Below are 18,039 nucleotides of genomic sequence, written 5' to 3'. Positions count from 1 at the left end.
GGCCAGTGGTGCTGCGGCAGGGCACTGAGGGAGCGCGGGAAGGAGGAGGCAGGGAGGCGGGGAACCTGATCGGCCTGACCGCTGGCCAGGCCTAGGGGCCCTACCTGTGCATGAATTCGTGCACCGGGCCTCTGGCTTGCTGTGAAGTCGGTACCTCACCGGTGTGGGTACAGACACCTGGTCCCGGACAGAGCTGGCGGTGTTCTGAGGCACGGCTTTCGGGAACGAGGACCAAGGCCGCCTGGCGGCTTTCGGGACGCCGTGTGCAGAGGCAGGGCCCTGCTCCTGGGGAATGGCCGACGCTGGCTCTTTCTCTCCAGGGCGGACTTCGACGACACGGCCACGTACTCCGCCGTGGCCACCAACGTGCATGGGCAGGCCTCCACCAACGCCGCCGTGGTGGTGAAAAGTGAGCGAGTGCCCGGGACGGGGAGGGGCACTGGGACAGGGCGGGGAGGGGGGGCACGCCCCCACACCCTCGGCCCTCTCTGCCCACCCCCGTTGCCTTGCAGGGTTCCGAGCGGAAGAGGAGCCGATTCGCTCGATGGGACTCCCGATCGGCTGTAAGTCGGCTTTACCCCCTTTTAGGCAGAAAAGTATATCCTGACACAGTGCTTCATTTTAAATTTATTATTATTATTATTATTATTACCATATAGATTTGTGCTGATTTCAGAGAGGAAGGGAGAGGGAGAGAGAGAGAAACATCAGTGATGAGAGAGAATCACGGACCAGCTGCCTCCTGCACGCCCCCTACTGGGGATGGAGTCTGCAACTGGGCCTGTGCCCTGACGGGGAATCCAACCGTGATCTCCTGGCCCATGGGTTGATGCTCAACCATCGAGCCATGCTCGCCGGGCTAAAGAGTTATTTTCTAAAGGTCAGTTTGCTCCGAAAGGCTCTCCAAGCCGCAGCGTCTGCTGGCGTGTGCGCAGTGCCGCCCCGGGGGAGCCATGGTGCTTTCCGTTGGGAAAAGCTGGAATCCACATCCTTTCCTGGACACAGGCTGTGGCCGCCCTCCGGGAGGATAGTTTTCCTTTCCCGGCCCGCTCACTGTCAGACACGGCAGACCCGGCCCTGAGCCGCGCCCGCCTGCCTGGACGGTCCCGGGCGAGGCCCCCTCGTGGACACACCTGTGTCCGCCGCCTCCTGCCCATCGTTCACGCCACGGGTTCCCTTTCCTCTGCAGCCATGTCCCAGGCGGACGTGGACGTGTGTCCCTGTTTTCTCCTGTGGAAACGAATGTGTGTCCCCGTGTCCCAGGTGGACGTGGGCGTGTGTCCCTGTTTTCTCCTGTGGAAACGAGTGTGTGTCCCCGTGTCCCAGGTGGACGTGGGCGTGTGTCCCTGTTTTCTCCTGTGGAAACGAGTGTGTGTCCCCGTGTCCCAGGAGGACGTGGGCGTGTGTCCCTGTTTTCTCCTGTGGAAACGAATGTGTGTCCCCGTGTCCCAGGTGGACGTGGGCGTGTGTCCCTGTTTTCTCCTGTGGAAACGAGTGTGTGTCCCCGTGTCCCAGGTGGACGTGGGCGTGTGTCCCTGTTTTCTCCTGTGGAAGTGAGTGTGTGTCCCCGTGTTCCAGGCGGACGTGGGCGTGTGTCCCCGTTTTCTCCTGTGGAAGTGAGTGTGTGTCCCCGTGTTCCAGGCGGACGTGGGCGTGTGTCCCCGTTTTCTCCTGTGGAAGTGAGCGTGTGTCCCCGTGTTCCAGGCGGACGTGGGCGTGTGTCCCCGTGTTCCAGGCGGACGTGGGCGTGTGTCCCCGTGTCCCAGGCGGACGTGGGCATGTGTCCCCGTTTTCTCCTGTGGAAGTGAGTGTGTGTCCCCGTGTTCCAGGCGGACGTGGGCGTGTGTCCCCGTGTCCCAGGCGGACGTGGGCATGTGTCCCCGTTTTCTCCTGTGGAGGTGAGCGTGTGTCCCTTGCCTGACCGTGGGCCCTCCCGTGACCTCCCTCCCTCCGCAGTGCCCTTGCCGTCCGTGGTTCCGTACACGCACTTCGACGTCCAGTTCCTGGAGAAGTTCGGGGTGACCTTCCGGAGGGAGGGCGAGACGGTCACGCTGAAGTGCACGCTGCTGGTGACACCGGACCTGAAGCGCGTGCAGCCGCGGGTCGAGTGGTACCGGGACGGTGAGTGCGGCAGCCGGGGCCTCCCTGCACGGGGAGACCAACACTCGCGGTGCTGTTATCCTCAGCCGGTGATATTTCCCACTGACTTGGAGAGAGTGAGGGAGGGGAGAGACAGAGAGAGAAACACGGGTGGTTGCCTCCCACACGCACCCCGACTGGAGCCGGGTAGAGCCTGCCGCAGAGGCAGGCGCCCTTGTGTGGAATCGGGCCGGGGCACTGTCCACTGGGCCACACCGGCCAGGGCTGGGGAACCACGTGGACAGGAGCCTCGCTCCTCTCGCCGGCGTGGCCCTCTGCCTGTGCGGCGTCCCGCGAACCGACCGAGGCCTTGCTTCCCCGTGGGCTCTGTGACCCGGCTCTCAGTCCGTAGAGCCTGGGGCGTCCCGTGTGGGCATGGTGGGCATGGCAGGCAGCGGTCCGGGGGCCCAGTACGGGGGCGGGCCCGTTGCGGGCGCTCCTGGCTGACCCCCCTCCCCCGCAGACGTGCTGCTGAGGGATGTGGGCAGGGGGATGTGGGCGGGGGGATGGGGCGGGGGGGGGTGGGCGGGGGGATGTGGGCACAGGGGATGTGGGCGGGGGGATGTGGGCGCGGGATGTGGGCGGGGAGGGGTGGGCAGGGGCGTGTGGGCGGGGGCGTGTGTGGGGGGGTGTGTTCGGGGGGATGTGGGCACAGGGGATGTGGGCGGGGGCATGTGGGCACGGGGGCGGGCCGGGTGTGGGCCTCGGTCGCTGACCCCCCCCTCACCCCCCGCAGACGTGCTGCTGAGGGAGTCGCCGTGGACGCGGATGTTCTTCGGGGAGGGCCAGGCGGCGCTGTCCTTCAGCCAGCTCAGCAAGGACGACGAGGGCCTCTACACGCTGCGAGTGCTGTCCCGCGGCGGCGTGAGCGAGCACCGCGCCTTCCTCTTCGTCAGAGGTCCGGCTCCGCCGGGGCCGGGGGCGGGGGGCCCGAGAGGTGGGGGGACCCGGGGGTGGGGGGCCCTGGGGGCCGGGCAGGCTCCGGGCCTGGGCCGGGGGGATGGGCTGGGGGGACCCGGGGGTGGGGGGCCCTGGGGGCGGGCGGGCCTCGGGGAGAGGCGGGCCGGGCAGGCTCCAGGCCTGGGCCGGGGGGATGGGCTGGGGGGACCCCGGGGAGCGGCGGGCCGGGCAGGCTCCGGGCCTGGGCTGGGGGATGGGCTGGGGGGACCCTGGGGAGCGGCCGGCCGGGCAGGCTCCGGGCCTGGGCCGGGGGGATGGGCTGGGGGGACCCTGGGAGCGGCGGGCGGAGCAGGCTCTGGGCCTGGGGGGGAGGAGGGGCGGGGTGTGTGTGGGAGCTCCGGGAGAGGCGGGCGGGCGGCAGCGGTGGTGACGGTTACCTGTCCCAGGCGCCCGGGAACTCTGAAAGGATATGTTGGCTCCATGTCCAGAGCCTCAGCTTCCAGTCACTGAGGACAGAGCAGGACCAGGAGGCTCAGGGTGCGGGGGGGGCACCCCAGGTCCCCGATTCCCATGGACTGGGCACCGAGGTCCCCATGGTTCTGGGGGTCCCCAGCTGTTGTTCAGCTTCAGAACGGCCGGCCTCCCCGCACAGGCACACCCAGCGGGATGAGCGTGCTCAGAACTCTCTGAGAACAGCTCAGCGGGTCCCTGACCTCCAAGGACTTTGGAATATCTAAGCTTCCATGGTCACACTCCCAGCTGCTGAAAAGGCCACATTTTTGCTATTGTTTCTTCTGTGAACTCCCCCCAGTTTTATTTTTGTTTTTTGAGAGAGAGCGGGAGAGGGAGAGACAGAGAGAAACATTGATGTGAGAGAAGCACATCGATTGGCTGCCTCCTGCAGGCCCTGCACTGGGGATGGAGCCCACAACCTGGGCGTGTGCCCTGACCGGGAATCAGACCACGGCCTCCTGGTTCAAAGGTCGACACTCAGCCCCGGCGCCACGGGGCCCGGCTCGCCAGCCTTTAGATGTCCCATCCAGAGCCTCTCATCACAGCCCCCTCCCCCCGCCCCCTCCCCCCCAGATGCGGACCCGCTGGTCACAGGGGCTCCGGGCGCGCCCGTGGACGTGCGGTGCCACGACGCCAACCGTGATTACGTCATCGTCACCTGGAAGCCGCCCAACACCACCTCTGAGGGCGCCGTCATCGGCTACTTCGTCGACCGGTGAGTGCCTCGGCTCTCACGGGCGGGTGTTCCTGAATGTTCCATGAGGTACCCGGACGCGGTACTGGACCAGGTGTCCTACAATCGGCTCACGACACCATTCTCTAAATAGATTTGTAAATAGATGTCAGGGAGGAAGGGAGAGGGGGAGGGAGAGAAACATCCATGAGGAGAGAATCATTGATTGGCTGCTCTTGTACGCCCTCTACAGGGGATGGAGCCCACAGCCCGGACCTGTGCCCTGACCAGAATTAATTAACCAAGCTCCTTGTTTAGCTAAAATGCTCGTGTCAGGGTGTATTCCCACCCCTGGAGTCAGACCTGAAGCACAGCGGGGGTCGGTCAGGGTTTACCTGGAATTAGAAAAGCAGAAAACAAGAGCTGTTTTCAGTTTTCCTGCGACGTTTGATCATTTGCCCAACTCTCTGGCCATGTGGCTCCATGCACCTTCCCGGGTAATAATCCCCCATTAGAAAGATAAAGACACAGCCCAGCTGGTGTGGCTCAGTGGCTCAGCGTCGACCGATGAACCAGGAGGTCCAGTATCAATTTCTGGTCAGGGCACAGGCCCGGGCTGTGGGCTCAATCCCCAGAGGGGGGCGTGCAGGAGGCAGCCAATCTATGGTTCTCTCATCATGGATGTTTCCATCTCTCTTCCTCTCCTGCCCTCTCTCTGAAATCAGCAAAAACATATTTAAACCCCCCCGATAAAAACACAGAGCTCTGCCGAAACTGGTTTGACTCACTGGATAGAGCGTCTGCCTGCGGACTGAAGGGTCCCAGGTTCGATTCCGGTCAAGGACAGGTACCTTGGTTGAGGGCACATCCCCAGTGGGAGGTGTGCAGGAGGCAGCTGGTCGATGTTTCTCTCTCATCGATGTTTCTAATTCTCTATCCCTCTCTCCTCCTCTCTGTAAAAAATCAATAAAATATATTTAAAAAAACAAAACACAGAACTGGGCTGCAGCAGGTTAGCACGTGCGGGTCAGAGGACTTTTTCCCTAATTAGGGAAAAGAGAGTGGATTCCTTTTTAAAAAAACACATTTTATATTGATCTTTTATGATGCAGCTGCTACTCTTGCCTCTCTTCTCTCCGAAGGTGTGAGGTGGGAACCAACAACTGGGTGCAGTGCAACGATGCCCCCGTCAAAGTCTGCAAGTACCCGGTGACGGGGCTGCTGGAGGGCCGGTCCTACGAGTTCCGTGTCCGCGCCATCAACAGCGCCGGCGTCAGCCGGCCGTCCCGCGCCTCGGAGGCCGTGGCCGCCCTCGACCCCGCCGACCTCCAGAGGTTACACGGTGCGTCCCTAAAGGGTCAGGTCCGGCTCGGACCGGGGCACAGGGGGCCGTGCTGTGTGAGTCTTCCTTTCTCCCTGCCCTGACGGTGTCTGAGCCTCAGGACATGGTCATGGGTGGGAGGGCCAGAGAGGGCCATGGTGTCCCGTGGTCTCCCATGGCCTCCCGTGTCTCCCCTGGTGCCCCATGGCCTCCCGAGGTCTCCGTGGTGTCCCGTGGCCTCCGTGTCTCCCATGGCCTCCCGTGGCCTCCGTGGCCTCCTGTGGCCTCCCGTGGCCTCCCGAGGACTCCGTGGTGTCCCGTGGCCTCCGTGTCTCCCATGGCCTCCCGTGGCTTCCGTGATCCCCCCGTGTCTCCCATGGCCTCCGTGGCCTCCGTGGCCTCCTGTGGCCTCCGTGTCTCCCATGGCCTCCCGTGTCTCCCCTGGCATCCCGTGGCCTCTGTGGTGTCCCATGGCCTCCGTGGCCGCCTGTGGCCTCCGTGGTCTCCCCGGGCCTCCTGTGGTCTCTGTGGCCTCCCGTGGCCTCCCATCGCTCCTGTGAGTGCCCTGGGGGCGTGGAGGCAGGCCACAGTGTATTCCTCAGGGCGCCTTCCTGCCACTCTGCACCGGAATCCGGTTCCCGGAGAACCGGGCTTTGCCAGGCCCACAGAGGGTGTAGTTACATCACATGAGGGGCCAGGGGTGGAAACCTAGCCACTCTGTTCTGGAATTTCAGTTTTACACAATGCAGGCTCCCTATTGGGATGGGACCCTAGTTATGCTCTTAAGGGAGCCCCTGCGTGTCCCTTACCTGCATGGCCTCTCGAGTCCACTGTAAAGAGCTGCAAGTGCTGCCCTGACCGGTGTGGCTCAGTGGATGGAGCATCTGCCTGCGGACTGAAAGGTCCCGGGTTCGATTCCGGTCAAGGGCATGTACCTTGGTTGCAGGCACATTCCCAGTGGGGTGTATGCAGGAGGCAGCTGATTGATGACTCTCTCTCATCGATGTTTCTAACTTTCGATCCCTATCTCTTCCTCTCTGTAAACAATCAATAAAATATATATTTAAAATAATAATAATAATAATAATAACAATAATAATAAAGAGCTGCAAGTGCTGAATGTTGTCAGGACCATTTCCCCCGAGGACCTCAGGGCAGGCAGCATGCCGTCCTCATCGGAGCAAAGGCCACGCGTGCCTCCTAGCAGCGAGGGAGACGGTGCTTTTTAAATGTTTCTGTTGATGTCAGAGAGGAAGGGGAGGGAGAGAGAGAGAGAGAAACATCCGTGATGGGAGAGAATCACTGACCGGCTGCCCCCTGCACGCCCCCTTCTGGTGATTAATCCCGCAACCCGGGCCTGTGCCCTGACCGGGAATCACACCGTGACCTCCTGGTTCATGGGCCGATGCTCAACCTCTGAGTCACACCCAGCAGGCAAAATAGTGCTTTTTTCTTTCTTTTCTTTTCTTTTCTTTTTTTTTTTTTTTTTTTAATATATTTTATTGATTTTTTCAGAGAGGAGGAGAGAGGGATAGAGAGCTAGAAACGTCGATGAGAGAGAAACATCGACCAGCTGCCTCTTGCACACCCCCTACTGGGGATGTGCCCGCAACCAATGTACATGCCCTTGACCGGAATCAAACCCGGGACCTTTCAGTCCGTAGACCGACGCTCTACCACTGAGCCACACCGGCTTCGGCAAAATAGTGCTTTTTTCACGGGACCTTTCTGTGTCAAACTTAGCATCACCTCTTCTCTCTGCAGCCGTCCGCCTGGGGGAAGATAAGGAGATTGTGATCTCTCAGGATGAGCTTGAAGGTAAGCCGCCCTCACCCCCCAGGGCCTGAGGTCGCCATTGGAGGCAGGAGAGAGGGGGAACGCGCTTGTGTGACAGGGACAGTCTTACAGGTGAATTAGCACCAGGGGCCCGGCCTGCAGGCTTAAGGCCCTGGGAAGCTGGAAACCATGCCAGGCAGAAGGAGGGAGCGAGGATGGAGGTCCATGTGGCCGCGTGGACACTCACTGCTGTGTTATGTGAGGTCCAGGGACGCATTCTTTTGGGGACGGGAAGAAGCCACCAAACTGACCCTGAGGCCTGAGGATGGCGGGAGCCCGCTCCCCTCTCACTCCGTCCGTTCCTGGGCGAGGGCTCAGTGTTGTCTGGGCAGAAGCTTTACCTCTAACATTTCCCTAAGCGGACTGGCCTTCCCCGTCAAATCATGTCCCTATTGGCCTACACGCTTCTTCACAGTCCTCCCATGGACGTCCAGAGAGGTTGACTTCCCGAGAAGGAGCATCTAGCGTTATTGGTCCGAAACCCAAAGATTTCAGTTGAGCCCAGAGTCAGAGGACAAAGCATGAACGTCCTATATAATAAAAGCCTAACATGCTAAGGGTCCCGTCGTCATTGGCCGTTCAACCAATCGAAGCGACATATGCTAACGACATGCTAAGGCCACTCAACCGCTGGCTATGACGTGCACTGCCCACATGGCCGCTCGGCCGCTCCAGGGCCTCACCTGGGCCAGACTCACCGGCGCTCGCCGCTGTTTCCCCTGCAGGCGACGTGCTGATCCCGGGGCCGCCCACCAACGTGCATGCCTCGGAGGTCAGCAGGACCTACGTGGTCCTCAGCTGGGATCCCCCCACGCCCCGGGGCCGGGAGCCCCTGACCTACTTCATCGAGAAGGTACGCCCCATCCCGACACCTCCTATTCCTGGGCCGCTCTGCCGCGCGGGGGCCTCAGAGACGGGCGCTCCGGAGTCCGTCACAGAGCCGTCCGTCCCTTCTGAGAGGGAGGCTCCTGCCGGCACCTGTGGGCGGTGAGCGAGGTCACGGCCTCCGGGGACTGGCCCGGCTCTGTCCCACTGCCCCCCATCCCCCTCCTCCTTCTGAGCAAGCCCGTCCCGCCCCCTCTTCAGGAGGCTGAGTCCCCACCTATAGTGCAGCCCCGGATGTAGTCTTCCCCCGAACACCAGGCGGCCGGGCCCGGGAGGATTTGTTCAGAAGCCGCGTGGCCATGGTGGTGGCCAGTAGAGGGTCCACACTCCCGTGGCCGTGGCCAGGCAGCCGCTCTGGTCAGACACAGACCAGCTGGGGCCCTGACCGGGCGTTCTCAGTGTTAGAGTGTCCGCCCGGGGACCGGAGGGTTGTGGGTTCGATTCTGGTCAAGGGCGTGTGCACCTCATTGCAGGCTGGATTCCCCTCTGGTTGGGGTGCCTGTGGGGAGGCAGCCAGTGATGTGTCTCTCTCACATCGATGTTTCTCTCCCCGCCCTCCCCCACACTCCCTAAAAACAATGGAAAAATATCCTTGGGTGAAGATGAACAATAGCAGCAAAAACAACAAAAAAAGGAAAGAAATAGCCAGCGTGTTGTGGCCCTGGAACACATATATGACACACATGCACGCACACACAAATACACGCACACACATACATACACACGCATGCACATACACGCAGGTACACACGTGCGCGCGCACACACACACACACACACACACACACCAAACCTCACATCCTCTGCACATGCCGTGGATCCGGCCGCCCGCTGTCTGTCCTTGGCACTCGAAGCGTGGTGTCAGCGGCTGGCATGACCGCCCTGGCCGCGGCCACCTTGGCAGATCCTCTGTGGCCACGAAAAGCCGTGGGAGCCAGAGTCACGCGACACAATTATTTGCTCTCGAGTGAGAAGTCTGTTGGCCAACATTTTCCACTTTAAGTAATTCTCACCTCTCACACCGGCTTCCCTTTTGTACACACCACAAAAGGTGTTTGAGGGCCCGGTGTCGGAGGAGGGGATGGGCACCCCACAGTAGGACGGCAGTTCCTGGTTCCCTCTGACCAGCTGGGAGGGGGGGGCGTCACGGCCCCGTCACAGCCCCTCTCCCTGCAGTCCACGGTCACACCCCTCTCCCCTCAGTCCACGGTCACAGCCCCTCCCCCAGTCCACGGTCACAGCCCCTCCATGGTCACAGCTCCTCCACGGTCACAGCCCCTCCATGGTCACAGCTCCTCCCCCAGTCCATGGTCACAGCCCCTCCACGGTCACAGCTCCTCCCACAGTCCACGGTCACAGCCCCTCCATGGTCACAGCCCCTCCACGGTCATACCCCTCTCCCCCAGTCCATGGTCACAGCCCCTCCATGGTCACAGCCCCTCCATGGTCACAGCCCCTCCATGGTCACACCCCTCCATGGTCACAGCCCCTCCACGGTCACACCCCTCTCCCCGCAGTCCATAGTAACAGCCCCTCCCCCAGTCCATGGTCACAGCCCCTCCATGGTCATAGCCCCTCCATGGTCACAGCCCCTCCATGGTCACAGCCCCTCCACGGTCACACCCCTCTCCCCGCAGTCCATAGTCACAGCCCCTCCATGGTCACAGCCCCTCCATGGTCACAGCCCCTCCACGGTCATACCCCTCTCCCTGCAGTCCATGGTGGGCAGCGGCAGCTGGCAGCGGGTCAATGCCCAGACAGCGGTCCGGTCACCGCGCTACGCCGTCTTTGACCTCGCCGAGGGGAAGCCCTACGTGTTCCGGGTTCTGTCCGCCAACAAGCACGGGCTGAGCGACCCGTCAGAGATCACGCCCCCCATCCAGGCCCAGGAGACCACGGGTGAGCGTGACCACAGTGCTGGGCTCAAGACGGGCCTGAGTTGGACGGGGCGGGGCCCGGGGTCAGGGGCCCTGAGTGGGACGGGGCGGGGCCCGGAGTCAGGGGCCCTGAGTGGGACGGGGCGGGGCCCGGGGTCAGGGGCCCTGAGCGGGACGGGGTGAAGGCCCGGGGTCAGGATGGGCCTGAGTGGGACGGGGCGGGGCCCGGGCTCAGGGGCCCTGAGTGGGACGGGGCGGGGCCTGGGGTCAGGGACCCTGAGTGGGACGGGGCGGGGCCCGGGGTCAGGGGCCCTGAGCGGGACGGGGCGGGGCCCGGGGTCAGGGGCCCTGAGTGGGACGGGGCGGGGCCCGGGGTCAGGGGCCCTGAGCGGGACGGGGCGGGGCCCGGGGTCAGGGGCCCTGAGTGGGGCGGGGCGGGGCCCGGGGTCAGGGGCCCTGAGTGGGACGGGGCGGGGCCCGGGGTCAGGGGCCCTGAGTGGGACAGGGCGGGTTCCGGGGGCAGGACGGGCCTGAGTGGGACGGGGCGGGGCCCGGGCTCAGGGGCCCTGAGTGGGACGGGGCGGGGCCCGGGGTCAGGGGCCTGAGTGGGACGGGCTGCGGCTCTGGGCGGTGAAAACGCTAGCCCTGCACAGGCGCTGTCATTCACGTGACCAGAGAGGAGCTCCCAGGCCTCACTTTGGCCCTTTCTCAGCGTTTCTCCCGAGCCTCATCGTGGGAACTGAGGAATGGGTGACACGTTTAGGCAGTGATCACTTAAAAAACCCAGTCCCACCGGGCTGGCATGGCTCCGGGGCTGAGCTCCTAGGAACCAGTACGTCACGGTTTGATCCCCGGTCAGGGCACAGGCCCGGTTGCGGGCTCCATCCCCAGTGGGAGGCGTGCAGGAGGCAGCCGATCTGTGATTCCCTCTCATCATAGATGTTTCCCTCTCTCTCTCCCTCTCCTTTTCTCTCTGAAGCCAATAAAAATTATGTTTATGAAAAATCCCAGTCCCTGGATGGACTGGAGTATTTGTCTGGTTGAGGTCCCCACCCTGGCGATGCCAGATGCCAGATGAGGTGCAAAGCCCTAGGCCAGTGGTCGGCAAACGGTGGCTCGCTAGCCGTGGTTAGCCGCTCTCTGGACTAGCGAGTTGGCCGACCACCGTCCTGGTGAACTCGTGGTTTGAGTCTGAGTTCCATCAGCGATGCCCAGGACAGGGTGGTGACGGGCTACCTTGCCATCGGCATCTTCTGTTTCAGCAAAATTCCTCCCCGTTCAGCCAAAGCGCCCGTGTCCCTGGAAGGTCCCTCACCGTCCGGGTGGAGGGATAGGAGATTCCATGATTGTCCCCCCTTTTCCGTGAGGTCAGGCGGAGCCTCGTAGGATGGAGACGCTCGGCAGGCACCCCTGGGCCCTCGGAGGGTTCGCCTGCCCTCGCGTTCCTCCTCCTCGTCCACGTTTTATCTGAAGGCCCGAACGTGGCCCGCCACGCCCCGTGGACAGAGAGGTCGTGGGCTGGGAGGCCGTGGCGTGTCTCCCGGAACCCCAGTATCCCTGACTGTGTCCCTGTCTGTCTCCCCCGCGCAGTAACTCCCTCAGCGCCGGGCCGGGTCCTCGTCTCCCGGGACACGAAGACGTCGGTCGTGGTGGAGTGGGACCGGCCCAAGCACCACGAGGACCTGCTTGGCTACTACGTGGACTGCTGCGTGGCGGGCTCCAACGTGTGGGAGCCCTGCAACCACAAGCCCATCGGGTACAACAGGTGCGGCCCTTCCCGCTCCCCACCTCCCGAGGCCCCGGCGGAGGGTTACCGATGGTCACCATGCTGCAGGCTCCATAGATCCATGGCACTTTATACATTGTAACTTAAATGACGAATTCTACATTTACTGAGCTCTTACCACAGGCAAAGCACCTGAGCTGAGGTCTTTAAAAAATAATACACACACACACACACACACACACACACACATGTACACTGAGTGGCCAGATTATTATCTCTAAACACAAAATAATCTGGCCACTCAGAGTGTGTGTGTGTGTGTGTGTGTGTATGTGTGAATTCATGCACCAGGCCTCTAATACATATTAGAGGCCTGGTGCATGAATTCACCCATGGGTGGGGTCCAGCCAGCCTGGCCAGGGGGAGGGGTCTTGGGCGGTTGGCCGGTATGCCTGCTGGTCAAACTCTTGGTCAAGGGACAATTTGAATATAAACTTTTTATATAGGATAGACACTGAGTGGCCAGATTATTATGCGTTCAGAGATCATCATAATCTGGCCACTCAGTGTATGTATATCTTAAATATATTTTTATTGATTTCAGGGAGAGATAGATAGAGATAGAAGCATCAGTGACGAGAGAGAATCACTAACTTATAGAACCCTCCCGAGCCCCATGGCGGCTGTCTTGGTGAAGGGGGAAGGCCACGCCGCTGCCACGCCCTGTCTCCCCAGGTTCGTGGTGCACGGCCTGACCACGGGCGAGCAGTACATCTTCCGCGTGAAAGCCGTGAACGCCGTGGGCACCAGCGAGAACTCGCAGGAGTCGGACCCCATCAAGGTCCAGGCCGCGCTCAGTGAGTCCGCCGGCTCCGTGTCCTCCTTCCCAGGGGGCGGGGCTTCTGCCGACACTCACGTGCGCTGCGTGGGCAGCGTGGCCGAGAGAGGGCGGCGTGAACCGCCCCAGAGAACGTGGGCTCTGCGGGACCGCTCACAGGCTCCTGTGTGCTGATGAGGATAACAGTTCGCGGCCAGACAGCTCAGGGCACCCGCGGAGCCGAGGAGCATGGTTATGTTCTCACCCTGTACCCCGGGAGCTGGGAGCTGAGGGCCAGGGTTAGGCTCTTTTTAAAAACTGTTATTTATTTTATTTTTTAAAATATATTTTATTGATTTTTTACAGAGAGGAAGGGAGAGGGATAGAGAGTTAGAAACATCCATGAGAGAGAGTCATCGGTCAGCTGCCTCTTGCACACCCCCTACTGGGGATGTGCCTGCAACCAAGGTACATGCCCTTGACCGGAATCGAACCAGGGACCTTTCAGTCCACAGGCTGACGCTCTATCCACTGAGCCACACTGGTCTCGGCAGGGGTTAGGTTCTTGTCCTCTGATAAGAGGAGCTTGCCGGCAGCTCACCCGAGTCTCAGGGAGCAGAGGGCGCCCGATGTAGCGACTCAGCGCAGGGTGAAGGGGAGCAGAGACACCTCCTCTCCACCTGTGAGAGAAGAGGGCCCCCCCAGGCGGGGTTCTCACAGGAGCCCCCCTCCTTCTCCCTGGAAGCCGGAACCTGGTGACCCTGCAGGACAGGCAGGTTCTCTGGGGCCCTCTGGCCGAGGGCGGCTGCCACTCCTCACGGGTTTGGGGGGGCAAGGGGATGGGGGAGAGGACCGGGCAAGGGGAGGGAGGAGCCAGCCCCCCGGCTTTACTCGTCAGCGGGAGAGTCCTGTTTCTGTGTCCAGGCCACTCTGACGCCATCATCGCCCTGGAATCTTCCAAATAGATGAGGGGAGGGTTGTTGGGAATATATATGAGAGGACTTTAATAGATTTTATTGATTTCAGAGCGGAAGCGAGAGGGAGAGAAACACCACTGATGAAGACAATCATGGATCAGCTGCCCCCTGCACATCGATACTAGGGATCGAGCCTGCTACCCAGGCCTGGGTCCTGACCGGGAACCGAACCCTGACCTCCTGGGTCATAGGTCACACTCATCCCCTGAGCACGCCGGCTGGGCTCTGAGAGCACTTCCCAACTTTCCCGGGAAAGAGAGAGAAACAGAGATGGCGACGAGGTCGCCGGGAGAGGGGCGGGGGCCGTGGTGGACGGCCACGGACTGTGGCCATGGTAACGTGGTGTCCCCACAGCCGTGCCCTCCCACCCGGTCGGGATCACGCTGCTGAGCTGCGACGGCCGCTCCATGACGCTGGGCTGGAAGGAGCCCCGGTTCAGCGGGGGCGCGCCTGTGCTGGGCTACTTCGTGGACAAGCGCGAGGCCCAGCACCACAGCTGGCACGAGGTCAACGCCGCGCCTGTGCGGGAGCGGCTGCTGACGGTGCGTGCGGGCGTCGGGCTCCGCGGGGCGCCGGCGGCCGGGCCTCGGTCTCTCCGAGCGCGGGGACAGAGCCGTGACACACCTCCGCCTCCCGGGGCCGTGGGGCTCGGGCTGGGGGGCCGGGCCGTGGGGCTGGGGCCGGGGCTGGGGGGCCGGGCCGTGGGGCAGGGGGGCCGGGCCGTGGGGCTGGGGCCGGGGCTGGGGGGCCGGGCCGTGGGGCTGTAGGGTCGTGGGGCTGCGGATCCGTGGGGCCGGGGCCATGGGGCCGGGAGGGTCTCGGCGTTTTCCTTTCTCTCTGAGAAGCAGTGGGAGGAGGACAGGCAGGTGAGTGAGTGGCGGGCAGCCGGGTGGTGATGCCGAGGATGGTGATGGGTGCCCAGGGCCGGGTGTGGCCCCAGCAGGTGCCTGATGCCGGACGGGGCAGTCAGGCAGCCGGCAGCCCCGCCTCGCGGTCGCTGTCTCCGTGCCAGGCCAGCGGCCGGCACCTGCCCCGCGGTGGCTGACTCTCCCCACCTGACAGGTGGACGGCTTGACCGAGGGCGCGTCCTACGAGTTCAAGATCGCCGCCTCCAACCTGGTGGGCATTGGGCAGCCCTCAGACCCCAGCGAGCACTTCCTGTGCGAGGCCTGGACGGCGCCCGAGCCAGGTAGGGGTCGTTCCCCCAGTCTCCCCCCCACCCCCCCTGCCTCGCACCCGGGACCACCAAGGGGACAGCCAGGGGGACAGTCAGAGGGGATGGCCAGGGGGACGGCCAGGGGGATGGCCAGAGGGGACAGTCAGGGGGACGGCCAGGGGGACTGCCAGGGGGACAGCCAGAGGGGATGGCCAGGGGGACGGCCAGGGGGACGGCCAGAGGGGACAGTCAGGGGGACGGCCAGGGGGACAGCCAGAGGGGACGTCCAGAGGCAACAGTCAGGGAGACGGCCAGGGGGACAGCCAGAGGGGACGTCCAGAGGTGACAGTCAGGGGGACGGCCAGGGGGACAGCCAGAGGGGATGTCCAGAGGCAACAGTCAGGGAGACGGCCAGGGGGACAGTAAGAGGGGACGTCCAGAGGGGACAGTCAGAGGGACGGCCAGGGGGACAGTCAGAGGGGACGTCCAGAGGCGACAGTCAGGGGGACGGCCAGGGGGACAGTAAGAGGGGACGTCCAGAGGGGACAGTCAGAGGGACGGCCAGGGGGACAGTCAGAGGGGACGTCCAGAGGCGACAGTCAGGGGGACGGCCAGGGGGACGGCCAGAGGGGACGCCCTGTGTGCGGGGGGCTGACCGGTCCCCTGCTCCAGGCCCCACCTACGACCTGACCTTCTGTGAGGTCCGGGACACCTCGCTGGTGCTGCTGTGGAAGGCGCCCGTGTACGCAGGCAGCGGCCCGGTGACCGGCTACTTCGTGGACTACCGGGAGGAGGGCTCCGAGGAGTGGACCCCCGTCAGCGAGGCGCCCACGGCTAACCGCTACCTGAAGGTGAGGCGCCTGAGCCACTGCCTCCGGGAGCGGGCTCGGGCCGTGGCCACAGCGGCCGGACAGCGGTGCCCGGGGGACCCTCAACGCCACGGCCCTGGGGACCGTGTGCGAGTTTCCTTCCTGCCCTGAGCACGGCCTGGGCGCCGGGCGGCACTGAGCAAGGGGAGGCTCAGACCTGCCTGTGTGCGGGCGCCGTCCACGCCGTCCACGCCGTCCACGCCATCCACGCCGTCCACGCTGTCCACGGGGCGTGGGTATCGATCCTTCTCCCCGCCCAGGCCCCGCACTGACTGCTTAGCTCACCGGTTGCTAATAAAGGCTTTTGAAGAAAATGTTTTTATTGATATCAGAGAGGAAGGGAGAGGGAGAAACACCAATGATGAGAGAGGATCATGGACCAGACCAGCTGCCTCCTGCATGCCCCTCTCCTGGGAATGGAGCCTGCAGCCCAGGCCTGTGCCCTGACCTCCTGATTCCCGGGTCGATGATCAACCCCAGGCCATGCCGGCCGGGCAGGAACACATTTATTATTATTATTTTTTTTTTTGAGAAAGCATGTTCACCACAAGCTGTGGACAATAGCACAGTTCCCTTCTTTTCTCTCCTCGTGGCGTCCCCCACCCCCTCAGGTGTGTGACCTGCAGCAGGGCCACAGCTACGTCTTCCGAGTGCGGGCGGCGAATGCCAGTGGCGTGGGGAGGCCGTCCGAGCCCTCGGAGCCTGTGCTGCTGGAGGCCCGGCCGGGTGAGCAGGGGCGGGCGGCCGGCTTCGGGCGGGGGACCCCGAGTCACCTCGAGTCATGGTGTGAATGTGGACGAGTCCCCGGTCAGGCCCCGGTCAGGCCTGTAGGTCAGGCCCGGTCAGGCCCCATCAGGCCCCATCAGGCCCTGGTCAGGCCCCGTCAGGCCCCGTCAGGCCCCATCAGGCCCTGGTCAGGCCCCGGTCAGGCCCCGTCAGGCCCCGTCAGGCCCCGTCAGGCCCCATCAGGCCCTGGTCAGGCCCTGGTCAGGCCCTGGGTCAGGCCCTGGTCAGGCCCCATCAGGCCCCGGTCAGGCCTCATCAGGCCCCGGTTAGGCCCTGGGTCAGGCCCTGGTCAGGCCCCATCAGGCCCCATCAGGCCCTGGTCAGGCCCCGGTCAGGCCCGGTCAGGCCCTGGGTCAGGCCCTGGTCAGGCCCCATCAGGCCCGGTCAGGCCCGGTCAGGCCTGGTCAGGCCCCGGTCAGGCCCCATCAGGCCCCGGTCAGGCCCCATCAGGCCCGGTCAGGCCCCATCAGGCCTGGTCAGGCCCCGGTCAGGCCTCATCAGGCCCCATCAGGCCCCATCAGGCCCCATCAGGCCCGGTCAGGCCCCATCAGGCCCGGTTAGGCCCCAGTCAGGCCTGGTCAGGCCCCGGTCAGGCCTCGTCAGGCCCATCAGGCCCAGACAGGCCCCATCAAGCCCGGTCAGGCCCGGTCAGGCCCCGGTCAGGCCCAGTCAGGCCTCTGTGAGGAGGCCCAGAGGACAGTGTCCCTCTGTCCGCGTGGTCACTGGGTCCTCGCCCCGCAGGCACGAAGGAGGTCAGCGCGGGGGTGGACGAGGAGGGCAACATCTACCTTAGCTTCGACTGCCCCGAGATGACCGACGCCTCGCGCTTCACCTGGTGCAAGGCCTACGAGGAGCTCGCCGACGAGGACCGGTTCCAGGTGGAGACCGCCGGCGACCAGTAAGTCCACTGGCCGGGCCGGCCCCGAGACACGGACTGGCGGGCCCCGATCCCGCAGACACGGACGGGCCCCGATCCCGCAGACACGGACGGGCCCCGATCCCACAGACACGTACGGGCGGCCCCGATCCCACAGACACAAACGGGCCCCGATCCCGCAGACACGGACGGGCCCCGATCCCGCAGACACGGACAGGCGGGCCCCGATCCCGCAGACACGGACGGGCCCCGATCCCACAGACACGGACGGGCCCCGATCCCACAGACACGAACGGGCCCCGATCCCGCAGACACATACGGGCCCCGATCCCACAGACACGGACGGGCCCCGATCCCACAGACACGGACGGGCCCCGATCCCGCAGACACGGACGGGCCCCGATCCCGCAGACATGAACGGGCGGCCCCGATCCCACAGACATGGACGGGCGGCCCCGATCCCACAGACACGGACAGGCGGGCCCCGATCCCGCAGACACGGACGGGCCCCGATCCCACAGACACGTACGGGCAGCCCCGATCCCACAGACACGGACGGGCCCCGGCCTTACAGACATGGACGGGCAGGCCCCTGACACCGTCTGGTCTGCTTCCCACAGCTCCAAGCTGATCTTCAAGAACCCGGAGAAGGGGGACCTGGGCACCTACTCGGTGTCTGTGAGCGACA

General features: G+C 63.8%; 1 protein-coding gene across 1 annotated transcript in view; it reads left to right on the top strand.

The window, feature by feature from the left end:
* LOC118718835 (myomesin-2-like) overlaps window positions 1-18,033 on the top strand; it is a gene marked incomplete at its 3' end in the record, with an annotated part of 36,279 nt that extends 18,246 nt beyond the window's left edge. The window contains exons 7-23 of the mRNA XM_045581654.1: window positions 321-409; window positions 513-563; window positions 1,957-2,121; window positions 2,876-3,037; window positions 4,126-4,267; window positions 5,368-5,567; window positions 7,311-7,364; window positions 8,108-8,235; window positions 9,982-10,165; window positions 11,734-11,908; window positions 12,605-12,726; window positions 14,018-14,205; window positions 14,726-14,852; window positions 15,492-15,670; window positions 16,300-16,414; window positions 17,216-17,372; window positions 17,972-18,033. Of these exons, the coding sequence (XP_045437610.1) occupies window positions 321-409; window positions 513-563; window positions 1,957-2,121; window positions 2,876-3,037; window positions 4,126-4,267; window positions 5,368-5,567; window positions 7,311-7,364; window positions 8,108-8,235; window positions 9,982-10,165; window positions 11,734-11,908; window positions 12,605-12,726; window positions 14,018-14,205; window positions 14,726-14,852; window positions 15,492-15,670; window positions 16,300-16,414; window positions 17,216-17,372; window positions 17,972-18,033 (2,300 nt within the window). The remainder of the gene's footprint in view (window positions 1-320; window positions 410-512; window positions 564-1,956; window positions 2,122-2,875; window positions 3,038-4,125; window positions 4,268-5,367; window positions 5,568-7,310; window positions 7,365-8,107; window positions 8,236-9,981; window positions 10,166-11,733; window positions 11,909-12,604; window positions 12,727-14,017; window positions 14,206-14,725; window positions 14,853-15,491; window positions 15,671-16,299; window positions 16,415-17,215; window positions 17,373-17,971) is intronic.
* Between the last annotated feature and the right edge of the window lie 6 nt (window positions 18,034-18,039).

This window comes from Pipistrellus kuhlii, unplaced genomic scaffold, assembly GCF_014108245.1.
Source record: "Pipistrellus kuhlii isolate mPipKuh1 unplaced genomic scaffold, mPipKuh1.p scaffold_m20_p_148, whole genome shotgun sequence".
Taxonomy (NCBI): domain Eukaryota; kingdom Metazoa; phylum Chordata; class Mammalia; order Chiroptera; family Vespertilionidae; genus Pipistrellus; species Pipistrellus kuhlii.
This window is presented reverse-complemented; position numbering and strand designations above follow the sequence as displayed.